Source organism: Hydra viridissima, unplaced genomic scaffold (genome assembly GCF_058129835.1).
Source record: "Hydra viridissima isolate aposymbiotic clone 2 unplaced genomic scaffold, HvirCarnegie_v1 scaffold_1, whole genome shotgun sequence".
NCBI lineage: Eukaryota > Metazoa > Cnidaria > Hydrozoa > Anthoathecata > Hydridae > Hydra > Hydra viridissima.
Genome location: NW_028324300.1, coordinates 2,331,759 through 2,353,360, shown reverse-complemented (window position 1 = coordinate 2,353,360; position 21,602 = coordinate 2,331,759). Strand labels below are relative to the sequence as shown.

Here is a 21,602-nt window from a genome sequence, read left to right as displayed (position 1 = left end):
TCATCTACTTCAACAATACATCCTGGACCGCCAATTGGATCAGGGTTATTGAGGAAATATGAGACGCAAATATCTCTGCAAAATTGATTCCAATCAACAATGGTGTCATCGCTTCCAATATTTAGTTCTTGCCTTATATCGCTTATTGATAATCCCCGACTCTTACCCGCACTTCTACTCCAAACGTATGTTAAGCCTAATACTTGCCACAAGTGTAGATGGGATTTCTCAAAGAAGCTGTCTTTTCTTATACTGAATGTTCTTTTGCAGCGCTTAACTGGACATCTCCAACTGACTTGATCGATTGATCTATTATGTACTTGTTGTGTGCAGGGCACGTTACAAACACTACAATTCATCCTTTCAGCGAGTAAACCATAAGTTTTGCACCAACGAATTGTAGCTTCTAAATTGTATTTGAATTTTGCTCCTATTTCTGTTAAGGAAAGAGAGTCAAAATTGTTTACTGTTGGTCTTCGAAGGGCCATGATATTTATGTAAATGAATTTACAAGAAATCTATTTATGAAACATTCCTTTTTATACGACAGGCACGATGAAAATAAATTTTTACGGGGGGTTTAACTAAAAGTATGAGAAGAAAAAGTCAACAGTTTTAAATATAAATATTTTTAACATTAACAATTTTATTTTATCAAACTTACTTCAGTATATAATCAATAAAAGAATTTTACAACTTCTTTGATAAAAATTTCAAAAGATATTTTAGACAACAAAGTAATAATCCCAGTTAAAGCAAATTTGCGTGACAATTTAAACTTGAATGAAGTCTCAAAACGTTCCATAATTGGAAATCTTTGTTATAAAGTATAAAAACCAGGTAGCTGGTACTTTAAAATGATAACTTTTAAAACAAAAAAAGTCACTTTTCAAGATGGCGAATATCCCAGACAACACCAAATGGTCGCCCAATATCGGCCCAATAAAGTTTTCTAATGGCTATATTGGGCCATCAAAAGCCATCTCTTTGCAAGGTTTGCGGAGTTTTGGCGTTTGCTGGCCGATAAAGAATCCTTAATCGGCACGCTCGAGCGTGCATATTGGTAGACTATATTGGAAAGTGAAACGAAAACAATTGGAAACGAAAACAATTATTTGTATCTCCCTCGTGCGACATAGCTTAATTTTGTTTTTCTTGTTCTTTATCTTCTATAGTAAGTAGATTTAATTTAATATTTAACTAACACAACTCTCATGGTCATTCACGTTATATTTTTATAAAATTCACTTTGCACTTTGGTTTTGACTCATTAATAAGTAATTTTTGTAAATTAAAGTAAATGATTTTTGTAAATTAATATCACAGGCCTGCAAAATGAGAGTCATAACTTCCTCTCTGGAATTTGATAGTTGATTCTAGGGTATTTTGGTGCGCTGATTACGAATATGTACTTAGTTTTTCTCTATCACCTCCAGATTTTTCAAAAAAGGCACAAATAGAAAATAGCAAAAAAACAGAAGATTTCACATAAAAAAAAATATATTTAAAACAGAACATTATTTTTAACTTAAAAAACTACTAAAATATAATAACAACTTAACACTAGTCTAAATAACATTTAAATTTCATTTGTGAAACCTGGTCCTTTTCTCCTGGAAGCTTCGGTTGTGCGATTCTCGCTTAAATTTCCGGTTTGGATCGTCGCGCTTCAATAACCAACAATAGTCCGCCATCATGTTGGTATTCCATCTTCCTTGATACCGAACTTCAAGCTCTTTCAAATCTTGGTGAAATCTTTCACCTTGTTCTTCGCTCCTAGATTTTCTGGGAAGTAATCAATATGAGAATTTAAGAAATGAAGTTTAATCCTCATATTACAACCCATTACACCCAAATTGGAAATCATTTTGGCCACTATTTCTTTATAGTCGGAGCTTTTATTGTTCCCCAAAAATTTTGTCACCACTTCCTTAAATGACTGCCATGCTTGCAACTCGTTATCATTAAGTTTTTCATCAAACTTTTCATCCGACATTAATTTCCTAATATCAGGGCCGACGAAAATTCCTTCTTTTATCTTAGCTTCTGATAAAGATGGAAAAACTGAATGCAGATATTTGAAGCCTTCCCCCTCTTTATTTAAAGCCTTCACAAATTGCTTCATTATACCCAATTTGATGTGCAATGGTGGCAGTAAAACTTTTTCTCTGGGAACCAAACTCTGTTTAAGTACGTTTTTGAATCCTGGGGTTAGTTCAGTTCTTGGAGTCCATTTCTTTTTGGTTCAATGATGTTGTTTATCCCGGCTATCCCACTCGCAAAGAAAGCACGGGTATTTTGTATAACTACCTTGTTGGCCTAGTAGCATGCTTATGATTTTCAAATCTCCACACAACATCCAACCGTGTTGCTCGTAAGCTATATTAGTCAAAAGCTTTTCCAAATTTTCATAACATTCCTTTAAATGGACAGAATGTGCAACAGGTAACGAGGCATATGTATTCCCATTATGCAGAAGAACTACTTTCAAACTTCTTTTTGAGGAGTCAATAAACAATCTCCACTCGTTAGGATCGTATTCAATGTCGTACATTTTCGTCAAGCCTGGAATATCTTTACAGAACACTAAATCTTCATCTTCAGCGAAGAATGGAAGAAAATCTTTTTCTCTGTGACAGTACCATGAAAATGAAGTACCAGGTGCCAGCATATTTCTTTCTTTTAATTGTGATCCGAGGAGTTCCGCTGCATCTTTGGGAAGATTCAAATCTCTTGTCAAGTCGTTTAAATGTGACTGTGAAAAGAGCTGACAAGCGTCAGAATCTCCATGAAATTCAGGATCAGATTGGTGTACATCCTCTTCCTCTATATCACAGTCAGAATTTTCAATTTGTAGAGCTGGAACCGGGGGCTGCACCATTTTTGAATCGCCAAATATTGCAGGCGTAACTGATGACACGTTTGGATAGTTTACGTCCCTTTTATTTTTTTAATTGTATTTAGTTATGTCACAACAACAAAAGTAGCAATCTTTAACATGGTCGTTAGGCTCTCCCCATAGCACAGGCGAAACGATTTTGAAGCTATTTTTCTGTCTTTTTGACCAATTGCGAAGTTCTAATAAACAAGTCGTACAAATTTTATGAGGTGCCCAAGTTTTGTCTTGGTTACTTAAAACGAGTCCAAAATAACTTTTATAAATACTTTTTACAAAGTCTGTAATACTGTTTCGTTGTTTTATCACCATAAATTTCCCGCAAATATAACAGAAACAATTAGGAGAGTTTAAACAACTTTGCGATGCCATTTTAAAGTTTATGTTGCAAGATGCGCACTTCAACTGTTAAATTTCTAAATAAGTGCGGGTACTTAAACAAAAATCCTTTGGTTTATCTTAATTACACCCTTTTCTAATAATATTCACAACAATTAGTTAATATTACCAAATCATTATGTAATAATGAGCTCATTACTAAATTAAGCCAAAATGACCCGTTTTTGACATGTTTAATGCGAACTACTAATACTTTTATGTAGTCATTAACAAATTACTAATTGGCGTTAATTTCTATGTTCCCTTACACTAATTATATGAAATAAAAATTGAGCTGAAGTAAATTAATAACGTTTTAGACATTTCAAAAGGTAGGCGCTCAAACATTTTAAAGCAAAATCTTAAATATTCCATATCAAAAAATCCTGACGTGATGGATTTTTTTAATTATTTTTCTCGTAATCAGCACATCAGAAACTATAAAAAACGTTACTCAGATTTTAAAGAGGAAAACCATTGCAGGCCAGTGTATTTATAAAAATTGATATTTATAAAAATTTATGGCCTTTATTGCTTTAATTTGCTAAAACTGTTGATTCAGTTGTCAAAACCTGTTATAACTTTGTATCAATCTGTATTACTGAAATGGATACTGCGCCTTCATACTGGTCAAAGAGACGAAAAATCTTGAAGTCAGTAAATAAAATTATGACTGCTATTGACGAAGAATCTGTCAGCTGTCAAACTATACCTATGAACCAACATTTTGAGATGTCTGTTTTTAATGACAATTTTACAGACATTGCGCAGGTGGAAAAAGTTAATCATGTTGATTTACAATCTTCAAGAAATCAAAATGTGTTAGATAATGATAATGAATCTGAATTCAACAATACCTTAGATGTATGTTATGAAATTACATCTGTACATGTTCAAACTTTATTAAATGATAATGAAATTAATGATGAATGGGATAGATATATGTATTAAGATGAAAGTGAAGATTGTGATGCGGAATCATTTTCAGAGACTTATGCTAGCGAAAGCGAAAATGAGGATCAAGATGAAATTAAAAATAATGAAAAATGTTTAGCATTTGAATTGGGAATGTGGGCAGCATCTTTTTCTATTTCTATGGTTGCCATTTCTTCTCTTTTGTCTATACTGAGAATATTTCACCCATCACTTCCAAAAGATCCAAGAACTGTAATGAAGACACCTCGTTCAAGCAATGTTCGAGCAGCTGAAGGTGGTTCCTATTTTCACTTTGGTATTGTAAAGTCATTGCAGCGTCTAAGCCATTTAACACATTTCTTCAAAAACATTTCATCAGGAGTTCCTGTGATTTCCCTGCAGATTAATTTTGATGGATTACCTTTGCACAAGTCCAATACACAGCAATTTTGGCCGATACTAGCAAAAGTATCGAAGCCATTTTTGATAGGCTTGTTTTGTGGACAGAGTAAACCGGTACACATAGATGAATTTTTAAAAGATTTTATTGAAGAAATGCTTGAATTAGAAAAGCGCCCTGTAAGTTTGTATGTAGATAGTAAAAATTACTCTGCTAATATAAATATATCCTGTTTTATTTCTGACACCCCTGCAAGAGCATATGTGAAACAAATCAAAGGTCATTCTGGATATTATGGTTGTGATAAGTGTACACAAAAGGGGGAATGGCACAACAAGGTTATATTTCCAAGCACTTAGGACTGATCAAGCTTTTAATCAGATGACAGATTTTGAACATCACATAGGTGTTACTCCTTTAAAAACTTTGTCTATTGGCATGGTGACACAGTTTCCACTTGACTACATGCACTTAGTGTGCCTTGGAGTAATGAAGAGGATTTTAATGTTTTTACTGAAAAGTCCTGTTAAAGATGGAATAAGGATAGGACAGACATCCATTAATGGCATTTCAAAAAGGCTATTTGAATTTAGAACTTTCATTCCTCGCGAATTTTCCAGAAAGTGTAGACCTTTACGTGACATTGAAAGATGGAAAGCAGTTGAGTTTAGACAATTTTTATTATATAGTGGAATTGTTGCGCTAAAAGGGCATCTGTCAAACGCTCTGTATAAAAATTTTCTTTTGTTTTTTGTTGGGATTCACTGTTTAACTAGTCCAGATCTGTGTGCAAGTCATGCAGATTATGCAGCAACTCTTCTATGTGCTTTTGTTGAAAATGCTATGGAAATTTATGGTAGAGGCTTTATTAGCTATAATGTACATGGCTTGATACATATAGCAGAAGATTTAAAAAAATTTGGATCACTTGATAGCTACTCTGCATTTCCGTTTGAAAACTTCCTGGGACATTTAAAATATTTGATACGTAAACCACAATTACCTCTACAACAAGTTATTAGGCGTATATCAGAAAGGAATGGGTTATTAACAAGAAATTCTTGCAAATCTATGGAAGAAGGCGTTCCCAGAAAGCTACATGACCAAGGCCCTGTTATATTAAATAAACAATCCAGTTGTTTACAATTTAAAGAAATTTTTATAAATGGTTTATTTTACTCTACCTCAAAAGGAAACAATTGCATAAAATTAAATAACAAGTTTTGTTTGATTCGAAATATTTTAAAGTTGGATAGTGATGAAAACCATTGGGTTGTTTATGAAATTTTTTCAACTATTGAGCCCTTTTTTAAGTATCCTGCTAATTCTTTGGAAAATTTTGATATTGTGAAGGCATCTAATTTGTCTAGTCATTATAAAACTGCCAGAGTGGATCAAATTCAAAGGAAATATGTGAAGTTACCATACCAGACTAAATTTATTCTTATTCCTCTGTCTAAGTAGCATGTAACTATAAATAATCGCTTAAAACCTATTAAAATCTAAAAAGTCTCTTTCTCTATTTCCTCATATCTCCTACAAGGTTAATTTATACAAACTTTTGCTGCAAGGCACAGGGGTCAAGTAACTTCTTAAGTATTAAACACATTAGCCAGCAAAAGTTCGGAGTAACCTGATGATTTAAGTTTTCATTAACATTTATTGAATTTAGATTTAGATTATAGATTTACCTACAACTGTAAATATAAACCTTTAAAGGCATAGACTTGTCTAAATTTGAATTTGTTTTATGTTAAAGTATGTTTAAAAGCAATCTAAAAAAAAATGTTTTTAATAAATGATTTAGTTTTCAATTACAACACTTGTTTATAAGGCTCCCATCCGAAAACTGTAGAACTAAAATGCTGTAACTTTGCTTGTTGAAACTTTATTATAAATACAAATTATAATGCTTGCACATGACTTGTGCAAAAATATAAACATATAGGTTGAATGTGGTAAATTCATCTTTATTTGCTATCATATCTTTAATATATATATATATATATATATATATATATATATATATATAATTATTGAGTTTAATTATTGTTTTAAATTAAATAAAAATTTAATTTTGGTTTTTTTCTTTTAAATGTATGTTCACATTAAATAAAAATGTCAGAAATGTGTCCCAGAAAAATGTGTCCCACTAGAAAGTAAACCATTATTTTTATGCATATTTTTGTTTATACTTTTTTACTTAACTTTTACAGCATACCATGTTTCATCTAATTGAGTTTCAAGAGGGAGTAGCAGTAGTTCCACATTGTTGGTTAATACAGGAATCCAATAGCTGCTATTGGCCTCAGCCAATAGGTGCCACACAATTGGCAAAAGTAGGAAAAGTGCCCATATTAAATCATAAAGACTGGCCCATCTACCCATATTTGCGGATATTGAAAAGCGGAGGCAAGTAAATTTGTACCAATTCTATAATTATACTATACCCTGTAATCTTAAATTTTTTAATGGATATGTCAAAAAAACGAACACAGTGGGTAGCATTATTTTACACCTAGTAGTTAAAACAATTGTAAAATTTATTTGTCCCAGATTATGAAAAGATGAGAAGGGCAGAAGTCAAGTCGTTGGATAACACTGATATTTCTTCAAGTTGCTCTGAACAAGTAATTGAGCCAGAAAAGAGGAAAAGGAAGCAGAAACAGCAATGGTATGATATATTGTTGCTCTAGTTCTTAACATTTAGTTGTAGTGCAGAAATGTGATACATTTTTTTGTTTGTTTGTTATACATAAATTAGTTATTAAAGAATTTATTTTTTAAAAGAAAGTGTAAGATTATATATAATTAGGTTATTTTGTAAATTTTAAAATTACCCTTAATTGATTTTAGCAACAGGGCTGTATCAAGGGCACAAGACAAATTGTTTTCCCAAATGGTGACTTTTACAAAAAAAGGCTGTTGATTGACTTTGTTTTTATATATAAAAAAGAGTGTTTATTAGTAAAATTGTACTTTGAATGATGCAGATTTCATTCCTTGTGATTGTTTAAAAAAAAACTATTACAAAATAAACAGTTAAAAAAGCATTTAAATTAGAAGCTGACTTAATCGATCAATTCAAGAATAGATGCAACAAACTATTGCAACGAATTTATCTTTAGACAGAACTTTTTAAAAACATCATATTAGATAAATTATACTCATGGATTAACTAACAGTATAGCTGTCATAGCACAATCTCTTCTGTTATTGTGTTGCGCAATTGGTAAAACAATTGTAACAGCTTAACTTTATTATTTATTATTATTTAAACTAATTTAAAAATGAACACACTATGGTGCGTTATATAATTTTACTAAACGCAATAAAAAGAAGTCGACTTAAATTCTATTCAATTAGATGCACCCAATTTAAAATCTAAAGTGCAGCTATACTGATTTTTAAAATGTTGTTGCAATTTAAAGCACGTTTTTTTTAAAAATAAAAATGCAAATGCATCAAAATGAAATTAAACGTTACTCTTGCATTTTTAATGTTTCAAAATAACATTTCCTTTTTATTCAAAATTCTTGTGTATTGTTTTTTTATTCATTTTAAATCACATGACAATAACACTGAATGTTTTGTTTTTATTAAGTAAAATAAATTTCCATTTAAATTTTGTCAAAAAAAATTAGCGTAACGAAAAGTATGAATTAATTCTTTTTTTATAAAAAAAAAAAAAAAAGGGACTATTGATTATCATAGCGGACAATTAAGGTAAAACGAAAAATGTTTCAGAAAAAACCATAGGGTACACTCCTGTTCAATTAAGTACAATTTTTTTCAGTTTATTGTTTGAAAAAATTATATTGTTTTGGGGCTCCTGAATTTGGATCTGAAATTCAATCCAAAGTGTTAAGGAGAAATCAGTATTCGAGCTCAAGCTCAGAAGAAGAACTACAACCATCAAAAAATGTGGTGCATAATTCACTTCCTGCACCACCGACTCCACGTCAAATTGTAACAACATCATCTCATCAAATGTTTGGTCAACCATCAGCACGTTCTGCTTCCACAACTCGTAAGTTTTAATTTTAGAATTTATTTTTAGGCCTTTGCCCTCAAATAACTTAGACTTTGAACTTTGTTTATCAAAAAGATTTTTATGTTTTAAAATATACACTATTAGCATGTAACTTGAAAATATTTTTGTATCTATACTTCCTGATATAGTAAAGCATGCAGTGGCTGAGGCTGTTAAGCCATTTTTCCAAAGTGTGTTCAAGCAACTGGAGGAGCTGAAAGCTGAAATTAAAGAGCAGCGACAGAAACAAGCCCCTTATTGGGCAAACTATGACTGCAACTCTTCCAGAAGCCCTGACCTTTCCGCTCCAACAGATAAATGATCTTCTGGAATTCAACCGAATTCTTATTGAAGATTCTGATCAGAGATCAAGAACAGTAAGCTATTTTTTATTAATTTGCAAAGTTTTATCTCTATTTTATTAAATTGTTTCTTTTTTTTAAATATAATAATATGTTATATAATTAAAAAAATAGTTTTTATATATTTTTTCTTAATAACAATCATTTATAAAATAACATGTAACTGCACTGTTATTGGTTTTAATCAAAAAATTTGATTTTTCTACTGTGTGACCAATGTTTCACAATAAGTTGACCATTACTTTGGTTAAATATTCAATTCATATGCATGTGACTTTTGCGGAGACTTTATGCGGAGGCATATTTAATAAGAAGTTCAGGTTTCCTTTCTAACCAATGTAGAAAAACTTGTCCAGAGGTGGGTTTCGGATCCCTGGTTTCTGAGACAACTGCGCTACCACTGCACAACTGCTGTTATTATAAGGCAAACTGAATATTAATAAAAAATAATACACTTATACAATAAATTCTATTTGTAACTGATTTCTTTGGTTAATCTGGGAAAATTTTGTCATTAAGCTAAATATTCCAAGTCTTTTTATCAGAAACTTGGTAAATAACAAGCAAAGCATGCATGATAGATTAAATGCACGATTAGAACTTTTTTTTAATTTTAATTAGTTGTGGTTGGGTGGCAGATCCATTTGCAGATTTATCATAGCTTATATGTTGCAGATCTTTCAAAGCTTATGTTTTTTTTTCTTAGATAAACTATTTGGCTCGCATTGGTGGGAATAGCCAGGAAGACTGTATGAGAAGAGTATCAAAAAGAATTTTGACAGCACAACTCTCGATGCTATACAATTTCACTGGAAGAAAAGGAAAGCTAGAGTTTAGTGGCCAAGTTGGGGTGAAAGATGTGATATATGGTAAGTCTAGGCATTTCATAAATAAGCCAGTTGCCCGATATATTTGGGACATTCCGAAAATTTTATGAAACATTTTTTGAATACGCTTAGTATTTTTATTTTGTAGTAATTTGCTTTATTTCTATTGTTGAATTATTTTGACAAACATTAGCTTTCAGAATGTATGTAAAGTTGTCATTTGTTAAGATTTTAAAAATTTTTGTCATTTGTGGTGTCATTTAATAAATTAAATTCTCTACCCAAATTAAATAAAATTGATGATAAAAAAATTATATAAATTTGGAAAATGGATTATCTAATTACATAATTAAATTATTAATCTTTTAATTAAAAGAAAAAGCAAAACATATTGAATAAAAACGGATCAGAATTGCATGCAGTATATTGTTTAGTAATTTACTTTTGATTTTGACTTTTTATTGAAATTACACATTAGGGTTTTAATCTGGTGTTAATATGAAAGTATCATTGTAATTATTAATTTAAACAGACAAGATGTCTGTGTTTGTGACTTGTTCAGTGGTGGCGGATTGAACTTTTATTTTGATAGATGTTTTTTTTTTCCTTTTTCTTTTCATCTCTATTTAATCTTGGTATTTCTTCATGTAGATGCAATAAGGAAAAACTTTCCCGCAGCGACGATTAGTCAACTGGACAAGATCCTGTCAAAATGGCTGTCAGGTTCAATTGACAGGGACGACCTAAAAAAAATTTGCGAGGAGAGGCGTAAAAGTTTGGAAAGTTCCTTGGAAGACGTTTAATTTTTCTTTTTTATAATAAATAATTATATCAAATGTAATGAAGTATTTGTTTTTAATTAATTGTATTTTATTTTAAACAAATTGACAAAATAAATTTTCAGAAAGAAATTCAGTTGTTATCTTATGTATTACAAATTTGTTAGCATGGAAGTGACAGTTGTAAGCTCATGTTGCCAAATAAAAATGTGGCGTGAGTATACAAGTTCTAATATAGTGACAGGAATAGCCAATATTAGGCTTGTATTGGCCGAGGTTGGGCGATTATTATGACCAACGTCGGGCCAGTAGTAGCCTATATTTGACCGTGATTTGGGACATTATTGGCCAATGTTGAGCTATGATTAGCCAATCAAAACCAATCTTGGCTCAATATCAGAGCAGTTATTCTGCCGACTACATACCGATATTTGCCCGGTAATGGCCCAATTTGCACTCCCCATTATTTGCCCTTTATTGGCAGCCAATATTTGCCCAATATTGGCAGCCTGTATTGGCCCAATATTGGCCCAATGAAATTGTGCTGGCTGGGATAAGGGATTTTTCGTATATTTTTGTACTTTCAACTTCAGGTTAGAGCACTTTCCGTTGATTTTGAGACCTATGTTTTTATACGATTCTTAATCAGCATAAAATTCTCTATCAGAATCAATCATAAAAAAAGGGGGGTGCGAAAGTCGAGTAGCGCCAAACGACAATATTAAAAACACATTATAACATTAAAAAAAGTTATAAAAAGGGCACAGTTCCGAAATTAAAAAAAAAAAAAAACTGAAAAAGCTACTTAGAACATTTTCTACTATGGTTTTTATAAATTATTCTATGATGTTTTAGTCTCCGTGAACGAGAGCGCAGAAAGCTAAAAAGTAAAATTATTTTAGGCCGCTTAAATGTGGCTTTACCAAAGTAAGAGCATTTTTTTTGCCAAAACCCATCAAAACAGCTTTAAATTTATTCACAATTGTAAAAAAGCATTATTAGCATTATCACTTAAAATTAAGTTATTTGGTAAAACCAAATTGTGTAATACGTTTTTAGCAAAAGATTTACCTGAAAAAATTTACCCGATGAGACAGGTACGTTAAAAATGACCTGTTAATTAGTTATTTTGAAATCTAATACTGTTAAACTTTTTGCAAAATAATTCCTGTAGTTTATGTTTTTGGTCCAATTATGGGCTTAAATATCAGTCAAATAAAAACAATTTGGATTTGGATGAAGTCATTAATAATTCTGATAGTTGTTCTTTTTTTTTACTTTTGCAATTAACAGCAAATATTACCCAAGTTCTTTTATTTGGGTAAAGTTTTCTTTAAAAAAAGCGATGTCATTATTGGCAATAATAACATCGCTTTTTTTTAAAGAAAACTTTTCCTTTATACTTTTCAACAAAATGAATTTAAATGGGTGTATAAGTGTTAAAAAATTTACCATAAAGAAATTTCTTTAGCAATCTGCAATCATCAAACAACCTGCAAACTTGAGCAACATGTTAAACAACCTGACTTTTAAAGAAATAATAAAAGGATGTAGATCAAGATATTTGATTCTCCAGTTATTTAAATTCAATTCAAATAGGAAATCTCTTTTTGTAAATTTTAACTTTCCTTTTAATTATCCTAAAAACATTTCATCTCATTACTATAATTTAGCATTCAGTGAAAAGTGGCAATTTTGTGAACGACAATATTCAGTGAACATTAAATAATAAACCTAAGATCTCTGATTGAGCTTTGAAAAAGTATGCAAAACTTTATCTTATCTCACTTATCACATTGCTTTCTGTCTTCTCCTACATTTGAATTCTTTTTTCTCCCATAATCTTCCTTGGATTTAAACAAATATAAGCATGTATACATGCACAAAACTCCATTAAAGGGAGATGAACAAACTGATACCCACAACCAAGGTGTGACTCAATTCAAGTTTTGTTACTCTTAAATATTGAATTAAAATGTATCTGATTGATTTATCAAGTGAGATTACAGTTCATTCTGCAAAGTGCTTCAGCTCATACCAGTTAAATCTGGTGTTAAAACACTTTGCAAAAGAAGTTCTAACGTTCTAAAGTTCAATTTTAAGCAGCTAAAAATGCATGAAAACACCTTTAGTCAAGAGGTACTTGGCTCAATTACTTAAGGAGCCACAAAGAGGAGAAACGCTATATATAAAGAAACTTAGTTAAATACCTGAATATTCCTGATTTCATAAATGTAGCCACACATGACGTTTTGGAAATTACCTGTCAAATAGAAATGCAATCGGTGCTACTGCATCAAGTTCGTGTTATTGTTTCAATAATCATATAAGAAGTGAGTCGATTGAGGAGAAAAATTCGTCAGAAAATGAAACTAGTCAGAAACAAGTGCAATAATTTATTTCTTTGTCAGAAGTATTTGCGGACTCCATTACAGAGACGGTCATTGGAATTTTACCAAAGAAGCAAAAAGTAGAATCAACCAAATTAATGCTTAAAGAAATGGCAGTATTTGAGCTAACAAAATAACGAACAAGCAACGTAGAGTTATTGCATACTGCTCTATAGTTAAATTGAATAAAAGTGACGAGGCTGAAAGGTCATTTTTTGCAAGAGGTCAATTTGTCACAAAACTAAGGTCAAATTTAAATGATTAAACATTTAAGATGGAGCTTAGGTTCCCAGATAACACAAGAACGTCCGCCCGACGTCTTTTAGACGTCTTTGTTATGGTCGGCCCTACGTCGGTTTAAGACGTCGGTGTGTCTGCGATTTGATCGCCGGTCCCACATCGGCCCTACCTAATCGGCCCAACGTACAGAAAATGCTAGCTTGCTGATGTTGCTGTATTTGCACGCGACGTTAGCAAAGAACAGTTTTGCCTGACATTGCGTGAATACGTAACCGCTCAATTTTTACTGAATACGCGACAAATAAAAAAATACAGCTTAATTTTGTATAAAAAATTTAGATGTTAATTAATTAGTCTTCATTGATTGATTGTTTATCAACTAATTGATATATCAAAAGTTCACAATTAATTTTAAAAATTATGTCATAACGTTTACAAAATTTATTATCAAAACATGTCTAACGTTTACAAAATTTATTATCGATTATTGGGCATATATGCAATAAATTGTTTAAATGACTTATCAACAATTTTATCAAATAGTTAAAAAAAAGTAACGAAAAAAATGATAACTAAAAAACATAAAACTTTTATTTATACATATTATATACGCTTTGTATTACAATTAGTGTTGATTCGCATGATTTGCACGTCGTTGTCTTCCTCCATCTCGATCACTTGCATGCTTAAACCAGTCCCGACAAACAATACCTATCTCGTTATCTGTTGCTCCACTTGTTGCTGGATTTCTTCTAACTGCATCTTAACATAAAACAACAATATATATATATATATATATATATATATATATATATATATATATATATATATATATATATATATATATATATATATATATTAACAAATATTTCGTTTTATGTACTCTAAGTACACTGTTGAACCATTAATAAAATAAAAAATGAAGCAGCTGTAGCTTTCTCGCAGAGAACACAACTTTTCAATTTTAAATCTTCTTTTCTCATTAAAATCTCTGCTCTTTAAAAGTTTTGTCTTCAGTTTATAGTTTTAAAAAAATCCCTGAAATATATTCATAAAAAAACCACTAAAACAATGTTAATGAAATTTTAAGGAAATTTCGTCAATTTCCATTTTTTTTGCGGGAGCAATTACGAAAAATGAAAATTGCTGACTGGTTATGACTACTTGCTGACTCTTCAGATGACATCGATTTTATCTTCTATCTGAAGGGAAAGAAATAACTACATACTGCAAATGGAAATTGATGAAGCAGCAAATCCACTTTTAAAATATCATGTGTTTTTATTACTTGTTTCACAACCGTTTCGAAAACCTATAACATTATACTACTATTCTGCAGCGGCAAAACCATCTATAAAATTCTATATGATTTATCAGAATTATAGTTGGTGTTTTGGTGAACAGTGCTAGTTTATTTCTCTGATTGAATACCGATTCTTGAAACGTGTTATTTTTTTTGTTTTACCGGGTTTTAAACACGCAACAGAAACTACTTGTAACATGTCGCGGTATTGTGACAGCTGGGTCGCAAAAATGGAAAGAATTTAATAATATACAGTATTAATATACAGAATATATCAAGGATGATGGTGCATTGTAAATAACTGCCAACTCGCATTATATTGGTGTAATTTTTGGCGCAAAGCATTATGGGATATCATGCGGGACCAAATGATTTTAATAAAACGAAACTTAATGAAATAAATCAGCTTTAGCATTAATAATACTTTAATATAACTTTTTTAATATTATAAATAGATATATTTGTAGCACAGATTTGCACCATGCAATCCTTGCTTTTTGCTGTTTCTTTGAAAGTCTTGCTTTCTTGCATTCAGGTCGCAACATATAATTATTTCTATGAAGAATTCTTCTAACAGTTCTTCAACTCACTTTTATTCCAGATGTATTTTTTAATTTATAGCAGACAGCGCTTGACGATAATTTTCTGTCATGTTTCATTAAACAAATTAATAAACGTTCATCTCTTTGTGTTGTTACAGCTGGCCGACCAGATCGTCGCTGATCCTTAATGTCACCTGTTTCAGTAAAACGTTTTAAAATATGTGCAACAATTGAATATGCAATATTTAACTTATTTGCTATTTGAAGATGAGATAGTCTTTGGTTTTTTTTATTTGTAACGTGTTATTTCAGAGATTCTCGACCGTGATTTCGGAGTTTACTGGTGTATTTCTTTGCTCATTTTGTAACTTTTTTATTATTTAATTTATTCGTGTTTTTGTCAGTACTATTTAAAACAAAAAACAAAATATCAGAAATAATAAATGCAGATGATAATAAAATCAAAATTATTGAAAAAAGTCATGAACATATTACTTAAATTTTAAAAATAAAGCAGTGAACATTAACTTTTGATCAACATAAAAAATAAAAATTTTATAGTTGTTGTTATCAAATTATTAATAATTAGGAGTACAAAATAAATTTTAAGGAAACAACATGTCAATTAAACAGTAAACATGATACTTATTATTTAATACCAATAAAATATTGAAAAAGTACATTATATTTTAAAATAATTTCAATCAAACAGGATTTAAAAAAAAAAAATAATGAGCTCTTATTTATGGCCAATGATGTGTGTATATATATATATATATATATATATATATATATATATATATATATATATATATATATATATATATATATATTTATTTATTTATATTTATATATATATTTATATATATATTTATATGCATTCCTTATTTAGATACTAAATAAATAGCAGATCATACTGACTACCAAAATAAAAGCCTTTTTTTACAAAATATGTTTTTTTGAAAGATAATTTAAAAATAAAAATAAAGATGGATAACACGAGCCAAATTTTTTTACATGTCTTGTTTCGTGTACCATATCTCGATTATAAAATCTTACAAAAAAAGATATTCTCATATAAACGCTTCTATTTAGATTTTAAATTTTAGGAAAAAAATTAGCTTAAAGCATGTCAAAATAAAGCTTAACAAAGTTCTAAAGAGCTAATCAAATAAAAAATAATAATAACAATTTATTAAATTCTTTTTTTTTAATTGGCAAATTAAAACTCATACCGATCCTGGCTGTTCAACTATTCCTGCAATCTTGTCACAAATCTATAATGTTAAATGTTATTTTTTATTAGCAGTAGTTGTTACTTAGAAGAATTTAAAAAACAAGTTTGAAATTAGTAAAAAACAATATTACTAGTTTAGAGGTAGGTCTGTTGTCTGGATTTTCATCCCAGCCTTGACAAATAAGTTGGAAAATTGGATGCTCCTTTGTTGCATTTTCATATAACTTAGCAGCATTATCTATATCTGGTCTTTCACCATTTTTTAAAGCTTCAACTAACAAACATTCGCTCATGGGATAAATAATACCTGACCAGGCTTGGCATTTGTCGTTCATAATTTCGTATGATGTCAAAGACCAAGCATAAGTATCTGTTTTAAATGATACTTCTTTAGTAGTTCTTTTGAGGATTTCAGGAGCAATATAATACATCGTCATTCCTTTAGGGCGGTAATTTGTATATGTAGGTAAATTGTTGTTTGTTATTGCTATCATTTCATCAAAGTCAGCAATTTTCAGTTGAATATTTGTTAAACTACCAGTCACTAAAATGTTGCTTGGCTTAAAGTCTTTATGAACAATTTGTTGACGATGCAAATAATTTAAGCCTTTTGAACACTGGTGAACAAAATTTATTCTTTGCTCAAAATTAAAAATTTTATTTTCATTAAAATATTCCAGCAACATGTTCAAGTTCCAAACTTCATTTCCATGAACATCTAACGAACAATATTCAAATATTAGAGAAGAAGGGTCTGTGCAATATCGGAGAAGTTTGACAATATTTTCATGATTCAGAGTAAAGAACTTTGTTGCCGCTCTCTCAATAGCTTGGGGGGTTTGATTATCTTTAAAGACCTTTGCAGCAGCATAGATACCTTCAATCTTTATCTTATATATTTTTGCAAATGATCCTTCAGTTAATTTATTTCCTTTTAAAGATGCTCGAAGATCACAATACATTATATTTTCCTCAGGATTCTTTTGGAAAGCCATTTATTATTTGTTATTGCTATATATAAATCGTATTTTTATTTATGAAATGATTCAAAACAGTCTGTCTATTAACAATTTATAACACAGACTCTACAAACTTCTGGTATACTTTATATTTTTACATGACAGATTCAATGCACTTAATGTCAGTACCTATGCACTGTTTACAGATAAACTCCTCTAAAGCAGAATAAAAACTAATCTTTGTCTAATTGATCTAGCTCATTGAGCTATACGTAAAAGGAGAAAAAGAGAGTTTGTGGAAATACCATACCTGAAATTAAAGTTTCCCATTCTATAAAAATGAAGGAAATAGCCAAAACAAAACAAAACACAATTTTGAAACTGTTCAAACTTTTTGCAATAATGTATAAAGGAATTGTTGACAAAAAAAAAAAAAAACGAGAAAACGTTTTCACATTTCCTTGACATGAAATGCATATACAGTTATCTGACGGAGAATCATCTTTATGCAGATGTGTCATAAGGAGAGAAATGTCTTACATAGACTTTTAAAATTTCATTCAAAAGAGTAATGGTCCTTAGTTTTCATGTTTATTTTATTTTTTCGCTATTTCTATAGTTTGTTTCCAATAGGAAAATGTTTATAATAAAAAACTGTGTTCAAATATTTGTACTGGGAAAACTTTATTTAAGAAAACTTTGAAAATAACTTCTTTAAAATGTAATAAATAACAATATTTGAATCAGTGTATCTAAAAAGAACGAAATTGACATAAGTATTCTGTGCAAACACACCCTTTTAATAAACACTTATTCATTTAAAAGAATAATAGTTAAACAAAAAACAATAATATTTAAAGATATTAAAAATATGACAGCTTCTTAAATGATATTTTGTCAGCACATCACTTTGAAAAAAACATCAGCACATAACTTTGAGCAAATTGTTTTTGACTCAAATAAAAAAGCGCTTAAATGATAAATTATGCGAACAATATAAATTGAAAATTTTATAAGATATGCATATTATATAAACTTAGTTCTAAAATCATAAAGAAATAAAACCAAAGATATGAAAGTGACATTAGGAATAATACTAAACAACAAAATATCAGAGCTAATTTTAAATTAATCATTACTCTCTCTGAAGCTATGAACTTCAATTTCATGAGTTACACAAATCTTACTGCTTAATTCTATAAAGTAACAATGACAAAAACATTTAAAGTTACGTAAATTTAAACAATGGTTTTACAAATCTTCATCAGTAGTCTTGATAAGGCCGAGCTAAAAAAAAGTCAGAAACATATGTATACATACCATACAAACATGTTTTTAAATCTGGCTAAAAAAAAGCGAAGCAAACTTACATTTCTTTGTCTCATCAAAAAATTTGCAAAAAAACTCCTTCACGTGAGGCATATTAATACCCAGCTACAGAATAAATCGAAAAAATTATTACAATTATTATAATTATTATTATTACGACTTTTATTTCAACTATTATAGTTATTATTATTATGATTATGATTAGTATGATTATGATTATGATTACTATTATTACTATCATTATTACTATTATTATTACTATTACTATTGCTTATATTATTATTACTATTATGATTATAATTATTATTATTATAATTATTATTATCATTATTATTAACATTATCACTATCGTTACTATTATCATTATTATTATCATTTTTATTATCATTGTTATTATCATTATTATTATCATTATTATTATCATTATTATTATCATTATTATTATCATTTTTATTATCATTATTATTATCATTATTATTATCATTATTATTATCATTATCATTATTATTATCATTATCATTATTATTACCATTGTTAACAGTATCATTATTATTATCATTATTATTATCATTATATGTATTATTATCATTATTATTTGTATAATTACTTTTATACTATTATTACAATTATTATTACAATTATTGTTATTATTATTGTTATTATTATTGTTATTATTATTGTTATTATTATTGTTATTATTATTGTTATTATTATTGTTATTATTATTGTTATTATTATTGTTATTATTATTGTTATTATTATTGTTATTATTATTGTTATTATTATTGTTATTATTATTGTTATTATTATTGTTATTATTATTGTTATTATTATTGTTATTATTATTGTTATTATTATTGTTATTATTATTGTTATTATTATTGTTATTATTATTGTTATTATTATTGTTATTATTATTGTTATTATTATTGTTATTATTATTGTTATTATTATTGTTATTATTATTGTTATTATTATTGTTATTATTATTGTTATTATTATTGTTATTATTATTGTTATTATTATTGTTATTATTATTGTTATTATTATTGTTATTATTATTGTTATTATTATTGTTATTATTATTGTTATTATTATTGTTATTATTATTGTTATTATTATTGTTATTATTATTGTTATTATTATTGTTATTATTATTGTTATTATTATTGTTATTATTATTGTTATTATTATTGTTATTATTATTGTTATTATTATTGTTATTATTATTGTTATTATTATTGTTATTATTATTGTATTCAATTTTATAATTACTTTAACTATTAAATTATTATAAATATTAAATTATTATAACTTTTATAGATATTATAAATATGGCAGTTATTTAGATATTAGAATTACTAAATTATTATAAATAATTAAAATTTTATAAATATTATAGTTTTTATAACTATTATTCATATTATGAATACTGTAATTATTAAAATTATTACTATTATCTTAATTGTTATTATTATTGTTATTCTTATTTTTAATATTATTACTATTATTATTATTATTATTATTATTATTATTATATTATTATTATTATTAGTGTTATTATAATTGTTATTATTATTAATATTATTATTATTATTATTAATATTATTATTATTATTATTATTATTATTATTATTATTATTATTATTATTATTATTATTATTATTATTATTATTATCATTATTATTAATAGAATTATCATTATTATAATTCCATTATTACAGTGTTAAATTCCAATCAGCAGCTACCTGGTCTTTTAATTATGTGCTACTTATACCAAAAAAATCAATCAGGTTACTTGATGTGTTTTCACAACTGACAGGGTTTTTGTGCTTTTCAGTCTCTTTGTGATAACCCAGGTTCTGATCAACTTTTTTGACAGAATTGATAAAAATCTTGGTTTTTAAGCTAAAATTCACTTGACTTGAATTTTTGTTTACATAGTAATAAAATAAAATTTGTTAACATAGTTAAAAGCAAATATGTAAATGGCCTGTAAAGGTTTGAAAAATACATGTACTGTATCATCTAGTACTCCCTAGTGTAGCTAAAAAATCTTCAAACTGAATTATGATGCTGGTTGATCATAATTTTGAATAAAAGTAGCAACATTTTATAGATTAGTTATTATTAAAAATACTTTCTTTAAACTTAATAGTTTGTCTTTAAAATGGTAGCTTTAAGTTATCTTATTGATACTTAAGGCCAGAATATCAATTGTTCTTAATTAAGAAATATAATACTGCAACCATATAAATAAATAAGATAAAATACACTGTAAATGTAAATAAATTTTTTAGAACAGAATATTTCCCCCAAGCTTATTCGGTAAAAAGGTCAGGAAAGGTCAAGCCTTGGCGATATGATAATAATAGAAAGGTCTTATTTTCTTTATAAAATCTAAGCTTTGTTTATTCGATGTGATTAAAATATTTAAAAAGTTGCTAACGGTATAGGCCTAGGCTATATTGTAGATTCATTATAAAGCATATTGTAACATAACAGGCCTTATATTAGCCAGCTATAGGCTGGTCTGGCTATTAATAAAAAAACTTGTAAGTTACCAGAAATTTAAAATATATATTAGAATTAGGTCAGAATGAGTTACTCATTCAGCAGAGATAGTCAAATCTAAAACAAATATTGACATAGCCAAGAAATTTGAAAAAGTAAATCCCTTAGGAATGTCAATTTTAATTATGACATATGCTAGAATTTTCAGAATTTGGCTTGAACTGCACTGATCAGGATGTCTTTAAACTATAAAAACATTATTGACATAGGCTGTGAATTTGAGAATTAGGCTAGAATTACACTACAAAGTTACTTTATCTATCTAAAAATGTAAATTTTAAAACAAATATTGGCATGGGCTAGAAATTATTAACTTTTAAATCACAATTTTCTAATGGTAATAACTTTTAATTTACTCTATTACACAAATATGATAAATGGTATAGAATTCTATGTTTTAGCATTTATTAAAATATTGTTAAAAAATATCTTTCAATC

At 28.3% G+C, this 21,602-nt stretch overlaps 3 protein-coding genes and 1 pseudogene across 4 annotated transcripts; 3 read left to right on the top strand and 1 right to left on the bottom strand.

The window, feature by feature from the left end:
- Positions 1-1,102: 1,102 nt before the first annotated feature.
- LOC149892874 (uncharacterized) lies at positions 1,103-10,614 on the top strand (annotated as a pseudogene). The gene is made up of 7 exons (XR_016447538.1): positions 1,103-1,174; positions 6,806-7,001; positions 7,146-7,271; positions 8,422-8,617; positions 8,758-8,999; positions 9,691-9,853; positions 10,463-10,614. The product of XR_016447538.1 is annotated as an uncharacterized LOC149892874 (transcript).
- LOC149892876 (uncharacterized) lies at positions 3,881-4,882 on the top strand (the record flags this gene model as incomplete). The annotated part of the gene is made up of 2 exons (XM_090081998.1): positions 3,881-4,142; positions 4,227-4,882. Coding segments are annotated over exons 1-2 (918 nt in total), but the record flags the coding sequence as incomplete, so codon positions are not given.
- LOC149892875 (uncharacterized) lies at positions 4,527-6,427 on the top strand. The gene has a single exon (XM_090071405.1). The coding sequence runs from the start codon at positions 4,884-4,886 to the stop codon at positions 6,051-6,053; it is 1,170 nt and encodes a 389-aa protein (XP_089927531.1). The 5' UTR covers positions 4,527-4,883; the 3' UTR covers positions 6,054-6,427.
- A 5,780-nt stretch (positions 10,615-16,394) lies between the features above and the next one.
- LOC149892873 (tyrosine-protein kinase SPK-1-like) lies at positions 16,395-17,297 on the bottom strand. Its single transcript, XM_090081941.1, has one exon. The coding sequence runs from the start codon at positions 17,295-17,297 to the stop codon at positions 16,395-16,397; it is 903 nt and encodes a 300-aa protein (XP_089938067.1).
- Between the last annotated feature and the right edge of the window lie 4,305 nt (positions 17,298-21,602).